General features: G+C 37.4%; 1 protein-coding gene across 1 annotated transcript in view; it reads right to left on the reverse strand.

Moving 5' to 3' along the window:
- Positions 1–1,191: 1,191 nt before the first annotated feature.
- Positions 1,192–21,358, reverse strand: part of LOC117322726 (mucin-2-like) — a 46,047-nt gene continuing 25,880 nt past the window's right edge. The window contains exon 2 of the mRNA XM_033877665.1: positions 1,192–2,184. Within this exon, the coding sequence (XP_033733556.1) occupies positions 1,192–2,184 (993 nt within the window). The remainder of the gene's footprint in view (positions 2,185–21,358) is intronic.

Below are 21,358 nucleotides of genomic sequence, written 5' to 3' on the forward strand. Positions count from 1 at the left end.
GACGTGTATAGTAAAGTCCTACGTCCCCGACAGACTGTAGACCATTTTGATAGTCATGACGTGTTTAGTAAAGTCCTACGTCCCCGACAGACTGTAGACCATTTGATAGTCATGACGTGTATGGTAAAGTCCTACGTCCCCGACAGACTGTAGACCATTTGATAGTCATGACGTGTATGGTAAAGTCCTACGTCCCCGACAGACTGTAGACCATTTGATAGTCATGACGTGTATGGTAAATAAATGATACGTTTGTTGCCTCTCGCCAATGAAGCTGTCGATACGTGGGATGTGGCCGATGTCTGCGCTATACAAGTAATAAATACACAGCAACGCAATTTAAGGCTACTTTCAATCTCACGGATGTACAAAGATTGGATGTTTTGGTTCATATGCTGACATTTAATCACAGATCTAGAAGAAAACAGAGATTTTGTTAAATGCGTTATACCAGAAGGTGGCTCAAAACTTCCTTATTTATGGAAGGTTGTTGAATAGCTCTGCTTTACACTTCCCTGTCATAATGGAAGGTGAAGGCGAAACTCTGTTTTAGACTTTTTCATTGTCGTAATGGAGGACGGAGGCGAAACTCTGCTTTAGACTTCACTAGTAATGAAGGATGGAGGCGTAACTCTGCTTTAGACTTCACTGGTCGTAATGGAGGATAGAGGCGTAACTCTGCTTTAGACTTCACTAGTCGTAATGGAAGATTGAGGCGTAACTCTGCTTTAGACTTCTCTAGTCGTAATGGAGGATAGAGGCGTAACTCTGCTTTAGACTTCTCTAGTCGTAATGGAGGATAGAGGCGTAACTCTTCTTAAGACTTCCATTGTCGTATTGGAAGATGGAGGCGAAACTCTGCTTTAGACTTCTCTAGTCGCAATGGATGATAGAGGCGTAACTCTGTTTTAGACTTCGCTTGTCGTAATGGAAGATGGAGGCGTAACTCTGCTTTAGACTTCGCTTGTCGTAATGGAGGATGGAGGCGTAACTCTGCTTTAGACTTTCATTGTCGTAATGGAAGGTGGAGAAGTAAATCTGCTCTAGACTTCGTTGGTCACACTGGAAGGTAGTTGAGAAATTCTTCTTCATACTTCCCTATTTATACTAGAAGGTTAGAAAGTGGATGGATAACTTTGCTATGGACTTTCTTATCACGTTTGAAGGTAGAGGAGTAACTATGCTGTAGATCTACGAAGCTATACTAGAAGATGGAGCCGTAACCCTGTTCTTGACTCCCTTAGTAACAGAAGAAGGTGGAGACGTATTCCTGTTCTTGACTTCCTTAGTAACAGTAGAAGATGGAGGAGTAACCCTGTTCTTGACTTCCTTAGTAACAGTAGAAGATGGAGGAGTAACCCTGTTCTTGACTTCCTTAGTAACAGTAGAAGATGGAGGAGTAACCCTGTTCTTCACGTCCTTAGTAACAGTAGAAGGTGGAGACGTAACCCTGTTCTTCACGTCCTTAGTAACAGTAGAAGGTGGATGAGTAACCCTGTTCATCACTTCCTTAGTAACAGAAGAAGATGGAGACGCAACCCTGTTCTTCACTTCCTTAGTAACAGTAGAAGGTGGAGACGTAACCCTGTTCTTCACGTCCTTAGTAACAGTAGAAGGTGGATGAGTAACCCTGTTCATCACTTCCTTAGTAACAGAAGAAGATGGAGACGTAACCCTGTTCTTCACTTCCTTAGTAACAGTAGAAGGTGGAGGAGTAACCCTGTTCTCCACTTCCTTAGTAACAGTAGAAGGTGGAGGAGTAACCCTGTTCTCCACTTCCTTAGTAACAGTAGAAGGTGGAGGAGTAACCCTGTTCTCCACTTCCTTAGTAACAGAAGAAGATGGAGACGTAACCCTGTTCTTCACGTCCTTAGTAACAGTAGAAGGTGGAGACGTAACCCTGTTCTTCACTTCCTTAGTAACAGTAGAAGGTGGAGGAGTAACCCTGTTCTCCACTTCCTTAGTAACAGTAGAAGGTGGAGACGTAACCCTGTTCTTCACTTCCTTAGTAACAGTAGAAGGTGGAGGAGTAACCCTGTTCTTGACTTCTTTAGTCACAGTAGAAGATGGAGGAGTAATCCTGTTCTTGACTTCCTTAGTAACAGTAGAAGATGGAGGAGTAACCCTGTTCTTGACTTCTTTAGTCACAGTAGAAGATGGAAGAGTAACCCTGTTCTTGACTTCCTTAGGTAACAGAAGAAGATGGAGGAGTAACCCTGTTCTTGACTTCTTTAGTCACAGTAGAAGATGGAGGAGTAACCCTGTCATTATAAGGGATGACGAAGTCCAGTCCGTCGGTGACTGTATCCCCCTTTTCTTGTCATTTCCATTCAGTACTTTCTCTGGGCTAGACATCTCCCTCAAACGGATGGATTCTACATCCAAGGCGGGATTGGTAGTCGTCTACTGCCAGTCTTCCACAGAGTAATTCTTATGCCATACTGAGAGTTGGAGAATATCTTCTGTGATGTTCCATATCATGCTGAAAAAGGGCAAGAGTTTGGTGGTTGAGTAAGTATTATGGCATAGCACCAAATGTCATGCAAACAACTAGGTGGGGCTAGTGTCTGACTTCATGCAGGTCATGAGTGGATCATCGGCTATCAGCGACAGACGTCTCAACGGAAGTTATTAGGACAGAATGCAATGTCACAAGGGATAACGAAAGTGGTTGGAAAAGGACGTAACAGACATGAAACTGTGTTACAATGCATCAGAGTATTATATTACTATGTATCAGAATAATGTATTACAATAAATCAGATTAATATATTACAATGTATCAGAATAATGTATCACAATGTATCAGAATAATGTATTACAATGTATTAGAATAAGCACTATAGTAATTATTAAACGCAAACTGTCTTATCTGCATAATTATATGATAGTTGACTCCATGTTCTTCGAAATATGAGGAATGGACCTTAGATGCGATATTGACTTGGTAATGTACACCAAATCATGAAAATCCTAACTCGGATACATTGTTTGTACTCTTACTCTGACACTACAGAAAGCAGACAAGATGATACCAATTCATTGTGTGTCATGCCAACCACCAATATTTCTCGTGAAACGTTATAAATATTGAGACATACGTCATGGGAGTTTTGATCTTAGTCATATCGTGTGGTCAATAATTATTGGCAGTCATTGACTGAGTTACCACGGCCACTCTCTCTCCTCGACTTGTCAATGGCAAAATTAGGATTTATGGTATCATTTCCGGTCTGCAATGCTCGATTCCGTATATGACTAAGACACTTCCGGCTTGTCTATTTTCTGTGCTTTTAGTTTTGTAATCTTAATACACTCATCTACATCACGTTTAAGTTTACTAGTCTGTATCGAGTACTCCACTCATCAAACTGTGAGAACACGAGGATCTACAATTAATTACACCACAATCATAATTATAAGAAATAACGCACGTGAACCCTTATTTTCTCTACAGCTACATTACAAGATAAATATGTTCGTGTTTGACATCATTCCCCAGGTATTTCCTCTTCCCTGACATGTGACGTCGAGTAGAGCATCCATCCTACAGTATTGGTTAGGATTGGATGGCTTCTTCTCCCAACAAAACGTTTTATTGTATTATATTCCTGCTACTACGGCTGCGTCTTTTTACTCATGGTATAATCACAGAACACTTGCTATGCTAACAGATGCAGCAAATGTCAAAGACAACGTGGAATTTGAGAAATTATTGTATTTAATGAGTTGTTAAATTAAAACCGTTCTGATTTACGACTGCCGTAAAGCTGTCCCATCCATGCATAAACAGCCTGTTTTTGACATTGTCGTGTGAATCAGGCTTTTAATGTTTTATTTTGAAATTAATCAAGCCGACAGTATGGTAAACAAATAATCATTATAGGTGTAAAAACCGGACACTGATAAATCTACGGCCATGCCATGTGGAGTTGATCCTATCAAAGTGCCCTCTAACATAGTGAATGTCGGACACATATTTGTAAATTTGTGTTTGTATTTTCCGATATTGCATAATTCAAAACAGTTATTGAATTTAAGATTTATGGGGATATATGGGGGAAAATGCATCCAATCAGATGTATGCTAACCTTATAATTATATCATACATAACACTCCGTCTGAATACAACTGTCCACTAACAAGTGAACAATCAAGCAATCTCAATAGGAACAGGGAATACGAATGCGCGTGTATCATAATTTGCTAACTTATACAAGGCCAGCTAAGACTGTTATCAAATGAATGCCGAACCTGTCATTCTTCTACCTTACTACCTTGGGAACTATATACATTTTGATTTGTGCGTTTGTTATTCAATTGTTGCAGGTTAATGTCGTGAAAAAGAGGAAAGAGAGAGGCCTCAAAAAATCACCTGTTTTATTGCTTGAATCTCGTTATTACACAACCAGATATATACACGTCCTGTGTTATCGTTATTACACAATCAGAGATATACACTTCGTGTGTTTATTGTATGGAATGTCATTACACAGCCCGAGATATAGAGAATACGTGGTCAGTGTCTTAAAATGTAAGCTGTATTTTGGCGAGGGTAAAGAATAATCATTTTGAAGTGAAATAGTATCAACAATGACCCAAATATGTTCGCCTTTTAAACGTTATTTCGCTTGGAAGTAAGTCAGTCGAATTGACGCACGTGCTAAGATTCCAAAATACAGCTGTTTTCCGTCACTGCCGTTTACAGCAAAGATATAAATGGTGGGTGTATTCCGACAATGCGGTGGCAGTGGCAGGATAAATACACTTCCCGTGTTACGTGTATTGTATGGAATGACGTTATTATACAGCCCGAAATATACACTTCCGGTGTTACGTGTATTGTATGGAATGTCGTTATTACACAACCCGAAATATACTCTTCCGGTGTTACGTGTATTGTATGGAATGTCCTTATTACACAGCCCGAAATATACACTTCCGGTGTTACGTTTATTGTATTGAATGTCCTTATTACCCAGCCCGAAATATACACTTCCGGTGTTACGTTTATTGTATTGAATGTCCTTATTACACAGCCTACGTTTATTGTATTGAATGTCCTTATTACCCAGCCCGAAATATACACTTCCGGTGTTACGTTTATTGTATTGAATGTCCTTATTACACAGCCCGAAATATACACTTCCGGTGTTACGTGTATTGTATGGAATGTCATTATTACACAACCCGAGATATATAATTCCTGTGTTACATGTACGTATCAGTTGAAATAGACATTCATTTACCATTCCTTCTAATGGGCCTCCTAGAGAATATGTTTTTTGCAATTTATCATAAATGGTATATATGTGCTTTCAAACATTTTTTTGATCATGTTAAAAAGTAAGACGAAACATTTTTTCTACGTTGTTTACTTAAACTTTTATGGATTTTATGTTCCTCAAACTTAAAAATAACACAATACATATAGACATTGAAAATGGCCACCATAGGTGACATTTAATAATATTCATAGAAAAACTTATAGCCATTACATAACACATTATAAATTCAAAGTACAATGTTTTCCCCTACAAGTAGGTTATACAACATTTCGCCCTAGTGGGGATGTAAAAATCCGCCACTAACATCTAAACAAGTACAATAAATTCTAAACACGTACATAACAATGTACAATGTAAGTTCTAAGTAATGGGGTTGGAAAGTGGGTAGGTAATTCAAAATTATCTAGAAAGCACTAAGAATAACGAAATAAAAATGGAAATGGCGCAAACAAAGGATTTTCTTTTCTTGCTATGAAATGCGCATGCGCAAGATGATTTTTATATTTAACTTAGAATTTCAACCAATCAATTTGTCCAGAAATATATACCTCTTTGTTTACAAACAATAACAAAGTTAAAGATGCTTACCCCTTACATAGTACCATGTTTACAAACAATAACAAAGTTAAAGATGCTTACCCCTTACATAGTACCACTATTCTCATGCTTACCCATTACTTATCGCAACTCAACAAAATTGCATACGGACTGACATCAGGCCAATATTTAAGATTAAAATCGAAATTTAATATTTAACTTTTCAAACGAAATTATTCTTAAGTTCTCGCAAGCATATATTAAGCTAATTAATTAGCTGCCTTTTATGTTCCTCAAACTTAAAAATAACACAATACATATAGACATTGAAAATGGCCACCATAGGTGACATTTAATAATATTCATAGAAACACTTATAGCCATTACATAACACATTATAAATTCAAAGTACAATGTGTTCCCCTACAAGTAGGTTATACAACATTTCGCCCTAGTGGGGATGTAAAAATCCGCCACAGAAGTGTGTATATCTATAGACTATATATATGCTTTTAGCAAATGGCAGAAACAAAGGAGCAATGCTGTGCTATATGTAGACTCGTTCCAACAAACGATCAGAAACCATTCCCTTTAAAATATTACAAACATGTTGTTGCTGCATTTATTTGAACATTAAACTGCCATTAATGAAAAGTTATTGTCCTGTTATTATCACAGGATTACACACGAACTGAATAACGCGCATCAGCGTGTTATGAGTTGTTTAACTGCAATCCCATGAGAATTATAGAATAATAACTTTCCAAAGAATGCAGTTTCATCGTTACATTTTCTTTTTCTATATTTATATATAGTCAGCCTGTAACAGTGTTATCACATTCCAAGGTCAATATTTCGTGCTATCAATTAAGGATTGATTGTCAATTTTGAGTAACAAAATTGACAATCAATCCTTATATTTACGTAAACCAAATTAAAAACTTCGCCACCAGATTGCAAAATTCGGTCGCAACAGTGTGACGTAAGTGCGTCACTTTGTAACATTGTTATACTTATCGTACATGTGTGCACAGTAGTGGAATAGCAGACAGTCAGCTATTCTCGTCGCCAATGCAACACAAAATATAGTGCCATACACGTTTTGATTATTGCGATATTGATACACATAAATTGTACTATATTTTCAAGGTAAAAGATTCATTTATAACAAATATTTATGATATTGTATAATAAAAAGTTAGCAATACCCATATAAATACGAATTTAAAGTGCAGTGTTTACAGTATAGTATGTGTGTGATTTGGTCACTCGAGACACAGTGACTCGGTTAAATAAAATGAGCACAAGGTTAACGTGACGACAGTTCAGTGAAATACAACATTAAAAACAGTGTTTATGTACTCTCTAAAGCCTTGAAAAAAATCGATTTTGTAAGGTTTTATAATTTGAATGAATGTTGGATTTTTACTCTTTCAATTATTTATAGATGTCATATGTTACTCAAAATTTAACGCCGAACCCCTGTGACCGTATGTGATGCAGTCTAATAGCCGCTCGAGAAAAAGTGTAACAATGTGGATTTTAGTCGCAGGTTAGCTGATGATGTACATGGTGTTCTTGAAATATTGGATTTCATTGTCGCACTGGCGTTTTGGGATGTAAATTCTGATAATAGTAAGTAAAGAAACATTGATTTGAAAATTGGCGGTATTCGACGGCCGGAAACTTGTGTCTTCCATATGTTAAGTTTTAAGATTGAGTCAAATTACGACAATAATGTGTCCCTGTTCTCGAAATAGCATACTTCTGCTACCAGTCTGTTTTGTGTTGTTAAATAGTGTTTAAATTAAGGTTTATTTTCTGTGACCACTGAGATGGTATCAAGCATTGCATTCGAGATACAGCTAACGTTAGACCTACTGCGCTACGTATGTCATGAGCTCGGTGCTATCGGGAGTGTCAGTGCTTGTCAGATCTTGTTTTCTAAACTGTCTGCATTATGCTGGCATTTTTATTAGCACATAAAGCGGCTATTCCACTTGTGTTCATATACGTTTATAACAATGTTACACAATTCACAAAGTGAAAGTGCATTCAAGTCCGAGGCGGTACAGAACTCGATCGCCATTGCAAACTCAGTGAATGTTCGTCTCTCAGAACAGAAGCACGCGACCCAAAATCTTCAAGGGGAAATGAAGTGATCTGAGTTTACTATGTTCATTGAGGCGGAGAGAAGTGAAAATGTAAATATTTGGACATGACCTTGTAACGTCACGAATACAAGCGACCGTTCCCGGCAAAGAAATCTTGTACATGTACTTCGTGGAAATAATCACAAAAATCATCAATTTTATTTTAACATTTTAATGAATGTGTTCTATCGTGAGGACATTCACCTTTAATAAGAGCGTAAGGCGTACGAGCTGAAAGCTCTCATTCTGTTGACACCTGGGAATACACAAGAAAACAGTACAATCAGTAAACAAATTCTTACTTAATCAACATCGATTTCGTGTGCCACTGTAAATTGCATGTGCATCATTGAAGGCCGCCATTAAACTTCCAAAACTGGAACGGAGAACGACCCATTCCGGCCATTTCATTGGATAAAAATATAGGTGCTACAAAAACAACCGCAATACTCATGTACAATATATATGCTGTGAAACTGTTATGTTTCACGATAACATTATTGAACTTCAGACCCGTTCGGAAATTCAGCATCCCATCGTCTGTTACCGGCGGGAATCAATCATTGCGTCGACTGCTACCGAAAATTAATTATTTAGCGAACTGAAGATAACAACAACAATAGCACGTGGCCCATTGTACAGTCTCCGGACTGTAGTAAGTTCATGGTGATATTACTCATGAAATATGTAATTTAACAGTAACAACATCTTTCTGATTTTTAAACCTACTGTCTTCTGTTCTGCTGGTCCATTCTTAGTGAATGTTTCATTTTCATGTCGACACTTTCTGTCACATAACCATGAAACAAGTTTATCAACCGAGGTCAGTATTACAGTATGTTATCTCATTAATTTAATGTTAACCCAGTTTTCTTGTTACCTATTGTCCGCCGCACCTGTCAGCTGTATAGTATTACAGGTAATACAGGACCTGGTGAACATATCAATTTGCAAAAATAGGTGATATCATAGCTTGGATTACGCTCTTACACCGTGGATCATCCGTTTATATATTCCAACATAACTACGTATATTGTTGAGAGTAACCTTGATCAATCGGTAGCACGAATTTTCGTGACGTCAAAAATACACCTAGTACAGCGACGTTAGAAAGAAACGGTGTCATTTAAGGATTGAATAATGTTATGTTGAGGTGTATGGGGGTTTCAATCCTTATATTTATATTTTTTTAATATTTTGTACAATATTTTGTCTTTGACAAATAGGGACTTGTGCAAGTCTACCACAGAACTTACCGAAATGTACGTCATCACTCTCCATCTACATATGGTTGATACTTTTAGGGTTTCTTTCGTGAACAAACTTAATAGCGAATTAAAACAAATATTAGTTTTAAAGGAATTTATTTCATATAAATATGATCACTTTGGAAAGGAATTAAAAAATATAGTCCAAGCTCAACAAATGTATTCCTATGCCGGACTTGATATAGTTCATTGAAAAATGACTCGAGTTAACTGTGGTAGGTTCATTAAGTCTGAATTGAGTGGAAATATAAATATTTGATGATGACGTCACCAACATTTTTCTTCATATCATTTCACAAATGGGAGTTATATAGGGATTGGTTACGGTTATCTTGTGTTCGCGATTCGACATGTTTGTGTGTTGTCGCTTTTGCGCGTTCTCAAACAGCGCCATAGTACGATTTAAGAGATAAAATGACATCTTGTCGCGTTTCTAAACTGCGACAAAGAAACGCGACAAGGCACAACCCCGAGATGGCCGTAATCGGCAACCATGCTATGGTAGAATTATGGTCTCGTAACTTCTATTTTGCTTCGTAAGGTTATAAAGTAACAATTTTGAGCAAATAGAAACATTTAAGCATTCAACGGCTTTCAGTTGGCATTCATATTGACTATGAATGCCAACTGAAAGCCGTTCAATGCTTATATTTACCATCTGCGATTTTTTATTTGTCGTGCGATTTTTTTTTGAAATTTTCAAATTCAAATTTCAGTTGGCAGTTCATAAGCTGGTGAACTCGCAACTGAATTGGTAGGGTTATATAGTGGCAGTGCTATACAATGGTAAATATTTGTTTATAACAACACATTATGTTGGTCTGTCTAAGAGTGGTAGAAAGGAATGTAAATATCCACAAATGCGGTATTGAATAATATTTACGAGTTTACGAGTTGCTTAAAATCCAATTAGGTTCCATTTTAATGAAAAAAATAATGTATTCATTCCAGCAACTGGCTGTTATAGTCACGTGGCCGTTCTCCACTGACAACGACTCTTGCTGTCCTCCTGGACAACCCCTATAATGAATGTCGCCTAGACATACAGGTCTCTCTCGCCTAATTGCATTTCGGGCAAGAAAGAAAACTAGATTTGTGAAAACGCATCTCTAAATCAGGAATTATTGTAGAAGTTACATCAGACATAACCATACACTTCCGACACGTCACAACTTCGTTACTATAGCAACATGTAACGTTGATGAAGCAAAGGAGGATTTAAAACGCACATGAGGATTACTGTTAATGTTAACTTGGCGCGTTGTCTAAAGGTTCGTATAAATCTCATCCCTATATCGCCGTGTAGCGCCCAATGTTACTGTGTAGTTCCACGCTCCTAACATCAGTACTATTTTAATACTGTTTCAGAATTTTATTATTTTCCCAAAAACTGATTAGTCGTGTCAGCCATTCCTCTGTATATTTGATTTGCCGTCGGAACCATCGGAACGTTGTTAAAATATTTAGTCAGTTAAGATGGTTGCCTTCACCTACCATGAAACTTTCCCTGTGTATAGAAAATTTTCAATTTATTTTCAGTGATTATCCAGGCTATGAAGGGTCAAAATTTGAAAGAACAAAGATAATTGGTCTCAAAGATTATTTTACAGAAAATCCCAGATTTGCTCAAATAAGACACTGTCGGGAAAATACTTTAAAACTTTCTTTAAGTGTTTTCATTTATGTTTTCGTTTTATGTTTATATATATATATATTCATGGCAATTTTTACAAAGAGAAAAACAATAAAACAAATAAAAACTATAAAATTGTTACCCAAAATAATACATGGCATACAGTACCTTGACACAAAATCACGAAGGCCAGGGGCGAGTAACAGGATATGAGCTAGTATACAGGTAAGTATAATTTCCAACCATGAGTGTACATTTCATTGTTACGGAGCTGAAGTGCTAACTTTGCAAAGTACAGAAAAACGCGCCTGCAAATAATACCGGTAGCATATATGGCACTTCCATGGTTCCTTGTGCTAGATGAGTAGAACACTATCTCACAAACCCATATAGCATTCGACATTGAGGTGCTAGGTCCAGGAAACAATATATATTGTAACAGTATTGTAACACCCTGTGTCAAACGGTAAATAGCAATTGTGAAAAATGAATGCCATCTCTAATATATTAAATATGTCTGAATGATCTTATAAATCCTATATGCGTTTTTGTTGATAGATATGAAACTTTATCAAGTTATATATATAACCTTCACAATCCCCTATCGATAGATCTTACGTCACCAATTCATAAGTAAAGAATGCAATAAACATTTAAAAATAGAACTTGAACCAACCTCGCCGAGTTACTTTACTTCTTCCGATGCTAAAAATAATAGGAAGGATTTGTTTATCAAAGAAATGCCGAGAAGTTTTACTGCCAATTCATGTTGACTTTTCAATATTAATCAATCTTTCATTTTGTCTAACAGACTCACGTTGACTTTGATCGCCAGTCTACCATTCTTCAAAACAAACTAGTTTGCGCATGCGTGTATGCCATATTTTTCGCGGCTCATTTACATATAGAGTTTTGTGCACCACATTAGAGATTCCGAGTAGTCAGTGAATAGTTTCCCGATTTTAATTGCAATTATTATAAAGTAATTTTAATTATTTCCAAAATATGTTCACTTTATGTAGCTGAATCTGAATTCTACCTCAAAAGTTGGTCTCAGTGATGGGTGTATTGCAAATTCTATCGGATTACATTATTGCATATTGCTGATTCCATATCGACGCATAATTCTTAATAATTAGAAGATCGTATCAAATAGCAAGACAAAAAGATTGTTTAATGCCGTTTAATAAATACTGTCTGTAATTAAAACGAAACAGTATGGACAGCTCAGTGGTAAACGCACCTGGTCCCAATCAATGACTCCATGAATACCGATGCACTTATAACTTTTATTAAGAGGTATTTATTTTGTATAGATCTCCATTATTGTTGCTCATGGGAAATGAAAGAAGACCGTTTACTCACTCACAGATTACCAAATTTCCCCCAGGAACCATGCATTTCACAGCCCAGATCGCTTTATAGCATCTGGTCTATCGCACTTTCAAATCAAACTTACTTTTTTCTGTTCTCGCACCATGTTTGACAAATGATGATAAAATAATGATAAACAAAGGGGATTTAGATAGTTTTATTGTTTGATTAGATATTGCTTCTTAAAATAAAATATATTTGTGTTGTATAGCTTATTACAACTAACTGCGATACACAGAGATAATGGAGCAATACAAAGTACACAGCGATAATGGAGCAATACAAAGTGTTTTTTGTCCGGCAAACATTACCTGTTTATTCGACCGATGATTTTCGAACCTGGTAATGAAATATCTACCAAAAAGATCACGACTGTGGTCATTAAAATTTTTGGTAAGCAGAAATGCTCCTCTCACGGAACGGAAAGTTCGCGCTAGGCAAAATGAAAATGTTTTTCCTGTTGATCATGATAAATGGCTAAAGTTTTCCCTTGCCTGAATTATGCTATTGGGTAGATTTACTGGCATATAGGCTACCTTGATGTTTAAAGTCGACGGGGAAGAAAAAACTGTAATCTCAAATCCAGGAAGGTATTCTTGTATATGAACGGCATGGTTACCAATTTCTTTATTTAAATAAAGATTATTATTGTCTCAAAGAAGTTTGAATAGTGTTTTGCCTGTCAAAAAATTTAAATTTATCTTTGGTCATTTATGTGTCTGGTTTTGACATCAAGATCACACCATAAAAAAACGGCTCTGTGTTTGGATTAATTTAGGATTTTACGCTTCCTCGTTTTAGAATGTTTGTCACGTTGGTCTCATGGGTATATTCACTCCAAGTGAAGTTCTGCAAGATATCGTTTTTCCACTCCGCCCGGAATCCATGAGTATTCGGAATGAAGATTCCATTTGATAATAGGGTTCTCTAGACATTATGGACGCTTCATAAAGCCCCTGGTAACAGTACATATTGATAAGGTTTAGAATGTCATTTTTACCACGCGTTCAGTTGAACCCTACATGTCTCGAGAAGCAACAGAACAAAATGCTAAGGAGTGTTAAGGTGTTCTAAATCGTATTGTTTCTGGACAAGTTACGTATAGTGGTATAATTGCATCCTCCTGTCGGGCATTATGTACAGTATTAACCAGTTTTGGAAGCAATTTAGGTAACATAAAATCCATTCAGACTGGTTTAATGTGTCTAATGTGTACATCATTAACAGTTTTATTTTTTGAAGTCTCCACACATCATTAACAGTTTTATTTTTTGAAGTCTCCACACATAATTAACAGTTTTATGGTTTGAAGTCTCCACACATCATCAACAGTTTTATGTTTTGAAGTCTCCACACATCATCAACAGTTTTATTTTTTGAAGTCTCCACACATAATTAACAGTTTTATGTTTTGAAGTCTCCACACATCATCAACAGTTTTATGTTTTGAAGTCTCCACACATCATCAACAGTTTTATTTTTTGAAGTCTCCACACATAATTAACAGTTTTATGTTTTGAAGTCTCCACACATCATCAACAGTTTTATTTTTTGAAGTCTCCACACATAATTAACAGTTTTATGGTTTGAAGTCTCCACACATCATCAACAGTTTTATGTTTTGAAGTCTCCACACATCATCAACAGTTTTATGTTTTGAAGCCTCCACACTAATTGATACCACATCAGGAACAGTTTTAGAACAAATGGAATATTAAATATACAATAATGCAGTTCGAACATGGTTCACACCTTATGATTAAGATGACCAAAATGTTCTGACTATCAGTTCTTACATAGGTATGTTTTTTACCATAACGGCCATTTTAATCTTACACGTATTTACAACGTGATCTAGATTATACACCAATGAAACATATATGTAGACTGGCCCCTTTTCTCTAGAATATTAAAATTGAGCTTTATGATTTTGGTCCCTGTGATATGTCTGATTGTAGAAGTTTTAAACTAGGGGGAGATAATTAGAATTTAGCTTGGTAATTCTTAACAACCAGAACTTAGGCTGTGGTGGTCAGTCTAACATGTATGCTATGTTTCAGGCTTCAGTTACAAAAATATGTAGCTTCAACTTTTAGCGTTATGTTATATTCTGGAGTGGTAGAAAATCTGAAGGACGAGTGAATGTACTACAAGGCCCTGTCGGTACAGAATATCTCCTTTACATCAATTAGTGACAGATCACAAAACATTCCCTTAATAAGTATTACATTTGTATGTTATCATGCTTGAAAATTGTAAACATTCTCCTTAACAGAGACGTGTAATTGACGTGATTTTGATGGATACACTGCCTATTGACATCTTTACGACAATGTAATCCAAGCGTCCATCAAATGATCCTATACGCCACTCCTCATATAAGATTTTGTAGATTACCGCCACTCTCGTTACGGCCGTGCACGTGCAGTAGTTCAGAAGAAAGAAAAGTCAATTGACTTGAAAATTATCACATCGATGAGATTACTAACATTCAGCGAATCGCAAAATTCAGCGAGAAAGCAACACGCAATAATGATGCTTACTGGTCGATCTGTTGTGTGAGCTGTGCCGGAACTGAAGATAGGGATACTGCGCCAAAACGCATCTACGGCCTGAACGTAATTGTCTTCTTTTATTGGCGATTTACTCAATCCAGACATTTGGTATATCAATAGCATGAAATTGATATGACTTCTCAGCGCCTAGAACGGACATGTGGAGACAGGCCTGGCTATGTAAGTCGGGGACATGTCGCAGAGAGACGGCCAAGCCTCAAGGTCAGACGAGCGAAAGTCGCCGATAGAAAAACAGGTTGCCAGAGACGATTACGAAACCCTTCAAATAAAATTTGATAAGCACACACTGAGTTAACTGGTTGATTTCTTTAAATACATAAACATGAATATTCAACGACAAGTAACAAGATGCAAATATCTTATTTCACATTGTGTACCGCGGTATTTAATTAGCTGTTTACGATAACAATATGATACATAACACAGGCATAATCATACCACGAGTCATATGTGTAGAAACCAATAATAAGCTTGGTACATCATAATAGATAGATGAAGATGTTGGTAACGTAAAGCTGTTATCCTACATAATCAATCTAGTACTATTTATTATATATCTTTGCACTCACAGTTTTGGGGACAAAGCAGTATTTCATTCTGATGGGTTTTTTATTTATTTGGTGTGGCAATGGAAGCTAAATGCCAACTTCCGTTTGGATAAAATTGTCACTGTTGCCTGGCATGATTGATCGGAACCTGGATATCATTAGATTTCATTCTTTCGTGTCCAAATGCATCATGGCGGTGTGGGCTTAATTTTCTCAGTGGAAAAAGTGGACGGCCGCGGGTGTGCCTCTTACACACAGTGAATCCCGTTTTTAAAGTATTGTGTACATCCATTACGTTACTCTATCGTTGATCTAGACATACAAATAAATACACCAAATCGGTCAATTGGTTTAATTGGTTTGGTTTATTTTGTTTAACGTCCTATCAACAGCCGGGGTCATTCAAGGACGTGCCAGGTTTTGGAGATGGAGGAGAGTACCCGGAACATCAGTCAATACCACGTGATGTTTTGGTAGTTTATCTGTTGGTGTCTATACCTGGCGACAGGTAAACACTAAGTACCAGACTGTCCCCTCTCTCTAGAATATCAACATCATAAATAATATTTATATTTATGATTTTGGTCTCTATGATATGTCTAATTATAGAGTTCCAAACTAAGGGGAGATACTCTAGTATTAAAATCAAGTCGAACTGTTCTTAACGAAAAACTTCCGGACTGGTAGTCAGTCTAATACAAACATACATTTCTGATCAAGAAATGCTATGTTTTCTGACACGTTTTTTTTTTTTTTTGTTATGTTATTTACGATAGATCAATCCCACTCCGAGCATGATACTGTTTTGAATAACAAGACAAAATGAGAGACAATTGTGTTGTGAAACATTTTGAGATCATGGGTTCGTACTGGGAGATGTGCCAGTTTATGTGTTTAGTACAAATCCTATGACGACCTACCAGCAGCCACACCGTCATACCGCCACCCTCACCAACCTTTTAATTGTGCAGTGATATATTGTTAGACGCTCTTGACAGTATCCTGTTGCATGCTTCCGAGTCGTTTCCGAGTTGATCCGGCGGTGTAGTGAGTGGTGCTTGGTTTATCATGTCCTCCTCTCGAGGGATAACACAGGCTTAGTATTCAACGTGAGGTTGTTTAGGGATAACACAGGCTTAGTGTTCAGCGTGAGGTTGTTTAGGCATAACACAGGCTTAGTGTTCAGCGTGAGGTTGTTTAAGAAATAATTAACGATGATTCGTGTATTGTTGCAGGATATACAACTCGGACCAGGATATTTTGCAATTAAATTAATAACGAAGGCCGCAGGCCTGAGTTATTAATTAAAATTGCAAAATATCCGAGTCCGAGTTGTATATCCCGCAACAATACACGAGTCAAAGTTGATTATTTCTATTCTACCATGTACTGTTTAGTTCTGAGATCGACCTCTTTCTAATAGAAAAACAGCAAAGAAACCCCGAGAAAACCTTGTAATTTATTTCTTTAGTGTTCAGTGTGAGGTTGTTTAGGGATAACACGGGCTTAGTGTTCAGTGTGAGGTTGTTTAGGGATAACACGGGCTTAGTGTTCAGTGTGAGGTTGTTTAGGGATAACACGGGCTTAGTGTTCAGTGTGAGGTTGTTTAGGGATAGCACGGGCTTAGTGTTCAGCGTGAGGTTGTTTAGGGATAGCACGGGTTTAGTGTTCAGCGTGAGGTTGTTTAGGGATAACACAGGCTTAGTGTTCAGCGTGAGGTTGTTTAGGGATAACACGGGCTTAGTGTTCAGCGTGAGGTTGTTTAGGGATAACACGGGCTTAGTGTTCAGCGTGAGGTTGTTTAGGGATTACACAGGCTTAGTGTTCAGCGTGAGGTTGTTTAGGGATAACACAGGCTACGTGTTCAGTGTGAGGTTGTTTAGGGATAACACAGGCTTAGTGTTCAGCGTGAGGTTGTTTAGGGATAACACAGGCTTAGTGTTCAGCGTGAGGTTGTTTAGGGATAACACGGGCTTAGTGTTCAGCGTGAGGTTGTTTAGGGATAGCACGGGCTTAGTGTTCAGCGTGAGGTTGTTTAGGGATAGCACGGGCTTAGTGTTCAGCGTGAGGTTATTTAGGGATAGCACGGGCTTAGTGTTCAGCGTGAGGTTGTTTAGGGATCACACAGGCTTAGTGTTCAGCGTGAGGTTGTTTAGGGATCACACAGGCTTAGTGTTCAGCGTGAGGTTGTTTAGGGATAACACGGGCTTAGTGTTCAGCGTGAGGTTGTTTATTGATAACACGGGCTTAGTGTTCAGCGTGAGGTTGTTTAGGGATAACACAGGCTTAGTGTTCAGCGTGAGGTTGTTTAGTTCACGACGCTTTCTCTCCGCTTAACTAAGATAATATATTTGTTTACCAGAACAATATATACCTTCCTCTACCAATAATTCCGTGAGCAAAGGAAAGGCAGCACATCAGAGAAAAAACTACGACAGCAAATCAATGTAGACGTTTTCTTCTACAAATGATTACATAACATGATTAACGGAACTTTGACCGAGGTGCTGGCCTGAGATATCTATTCCATAACAGTGCAACTATTAAACACGATACAATCCATTAAATGCTAGCTGGTCTGGCCAACGTTTTGATGGATGTATTTTACATGCCGACACCTAACCTTTGTCACTCATAAGGGACCAAGTCGCCATAAAACATTCAATTTTGTTGGAGTTTTACCGGACATTGATTTTACCGCTCGTTTGTTTGACGATAGGATCTTTATCTGTAACTCGCTCTGTACATCAGCAACAGTCTCTGGCTGCTCGTGCGCTTTGATCTCCGCGGGAGTGACGTCACGTGTTTACCCTCAACGGAGGTGGGCGTGTCAACTCATGTCACACACTTGGACGGTTACCACATCTCCCTGCTGACATAAATGACGCCTTTGAACAATGTCGTGGGTTTTTTCTGATCACTATTGCCTAATCTTGTTAATATCTGCGCCAATACAAGTGCTTGCCTCATTGGACACTTCCGATATCTCATCCTTAATCGTCTTTACCTCATGTTTGATAGGTTTTATGACTCCTTGGGGATTCACAGCGAGCCAAAGTTGCCTGAAATATTTGCGAAACTGATAACATTGAGCTATTTTTGTAGATGGTCCCAACAGGTGATCGATGACTTCAACGTACGTCATGTGTCAACGCTGCACAACAACTATTAATAGATCGAAATTCCAGGTACAAGTACATACATGTACACTATCCAAACCTTTGAAGAGTAGTTACTTAGAGAAAGACTGACACCACAACAACAGCAACAACAACAGAAAAAACAAACTGGTCTTAATGCGGACTTGTTTTGGTTTGTCCGAGTGCCATGCTTACGAAGAAAGGTTCACTTTCCTTTGGTTTCATAGGTCATAGTTCATAGTTTCCCAGTCACACATTGGCTTGACTAAGCACTATGAAAATCATTCTAACTTAATCATAAGTGCATGGTCACGTGGTACCGGAAGCAATGCTCTACGACACAGAATGGTTTATTGGCGCGTGTGTGTTAATGTAACGAGATTTGGTCATTGCTTCCATTAAATTTGTACCCTGTCAGATCACGTGATTAGCCGCTAAAGACATGCCATTATCTCAGTATCAGTGGCATGTAATCCCTTTAAGTAAAGCATGCCGCCACCACAGTAATGTGTATTGAAATGATCCCGCATCACCAACCAGTTTACAGACATTTATTTCTCTACACTCTTTCTGTACAATGACATGTTTATAATTTAGGACCACAACAAACTGTTAATAGTTCGAGCCAAAACTGTTAACGAATTCAATAAATGTAAGTTTAAATTTTAAAAACACTGTTTAGCTCTGTTGATGTTTGTAAATATTGCTACACAGAGAAAGCTTATTCTCATACGTGAATCAGAGAGACAAGTCCGCACAGTGTTCTGCTTAGGAGTGATAAAATTATACATTCTTGTAGGGTGTATCGAATGACACCGATTTGATTATTTACAAAACACGTTTGCAGACACTTTTACAGTTATGTATGTCGCTTTAACGAGAACAAAATTTGATGAGACAAAGGGACATAGCAACATGTGGCAACTAGGATATGACCAGCTGAGGACTGATGTAAAATACACTTAACTTTAACTAATCCCTGCTTTTGACTTTGAAATTGTTAGTTACTGTTACGAGACTAGTCCGTCGTCATTCCAGGAAAACAATGGGTCAGCTTTCACAGTGAAGTGGTCCTGTCTCCCGGGGGTTTAACACTACAACTCATCATACTGGTTTATTATAGGTCACGGGTAATCTGCACCATTCCAAGATACCACAGTAATGTCGATAAATAGCAACGAAACCCATTATTTCCCAAAGATCAGTGTTAGCAACGACATACATTCAGTGTTATGGTCAGTTAAAACGTTATGGTTTGTAACAACAGACATATTCAGTGTTATGGTTTGTAATAACAGATACATTCAGTGTTATGGTTAGTTATAACAGACATATTCAGTGTTGTGGTTAGTTACAACGTTATGGTAAGTTACAACAGACATATTCAGTGTTGTGGTTTGTTATAACAGACATATTCAGTGTTGTGGTTAGTTACAACAGACATATTCAGTGTTGTGGTTAGTTACAACAGACATATTCAGTGTTGTGGTTTGTAACAACAGACATATTCAGTGTTGTGGTTTGTTATAACAGACATATACAACGTTATGGTAAGTTACAACAGACATATTCAGTGTTATGGTTTGTTATAACAGACATATTCAGTGCTATGGTTTGTTATAACAGACATATTAAGTGTTGTGGTTTGTTATAACAGACATATTCAGTGTTGTGGTTAGTTACAACAGACATATTCAGTGTTGCGGTTTGTTATAACATACATATTCAGTGTTATGGTTAGTTACAACAGACAGGGTTGTTTGTAGTTTTACATGTCACGATCGAGCTACATTCATGGAGTCATTGGATTTTGTTGTCTTGTCGCATGACATACAACATGGGCACTATCGTGTAATGCGTTAAATGTCACCAAATTCCAATGAACGAGCTAGGGGGAGAGTTTGTTGCCATTTTATGTTTCTGGAGTTTTATAGAATATGTCTTTCGAAAGGGCAACTCAGTTTCTATCAAATGATACTTTGATATAGAAGCTAAATTTCCATGTCGTAAATTGTTGATGAGCAAACCTTTCCCGTCAAAAAAAGGCATTCAGCAATAAATTGTAAGAGAGGGGACCAGTCCTTGATTCGGTTACGGTAATACTGGTGAATTCCCCAAACAGAACTTCATTCCTGAATTATTTTCTTATTGTCTTTACTCAAGAAGTTTATATATTATGGCAGAATTCGCCGCTACAATAGCCGAATCGCCCTCCTGTGGGACCCATTTTCTTACGCAATCGTAGACTAATTCCTTTCTTTACCTTACATCTCATTGTTTGATGACTTCTTGGTGATTTTAGGGAGTCAAATGTATAGCGGAGGTATCTACAGGGCTTGTCACACCAGACGGGGAGCCATCTTATCAGTCATTCGGACTAATTAGGATAGCTTCACCTATAGGGGATGGTCTAAGATGATAATTTATGAAGCTTGGTAAAGTAAACATTGAGCATATATAACATTACCGGTACAAGTTATTGCCACACTCTCGCCACTCTCCAGCTTATCTTCAAAGAGGGATAGTAGTACTAAAATATATGTAAGATAATAAATGTTTCTCAAAGTTACCTGTTATTTACCTGTTATATATACAGGATCCTGGCAAGAGCGAGCTAGTAAGATCAATGATAGTTAAAACAACAGGGTTAACATATTCATTAGATTGAAAGTGGTCATTTTATTGATAGAAAAAAAAAACGCCAGTTCGTAATATAATATTTCAATTTGACATCATAGCATACTAGAACATTTTGGTCTTAGGTGGTGGCCAAAAAAATGCCATAATATCTACTATATATTACATAATTTTTACTGTGATATCTGTGAATTAACGTGACAA

The sequence above is a fragment of the Pecten maximus genome, chromosome 3 (assembly GCF_902652985.1).
Source record: "Pecten maximus chromosome 3, xPecMax1.1, whole genome shotgun sequence".
NCBI classification, from domain to species: domain Eukaryota; kingdom Metazoa; phylum Mollusca; class Bivalvia; order Pectinida; family Pectinidae; genus Pecten; species Pecten maximus.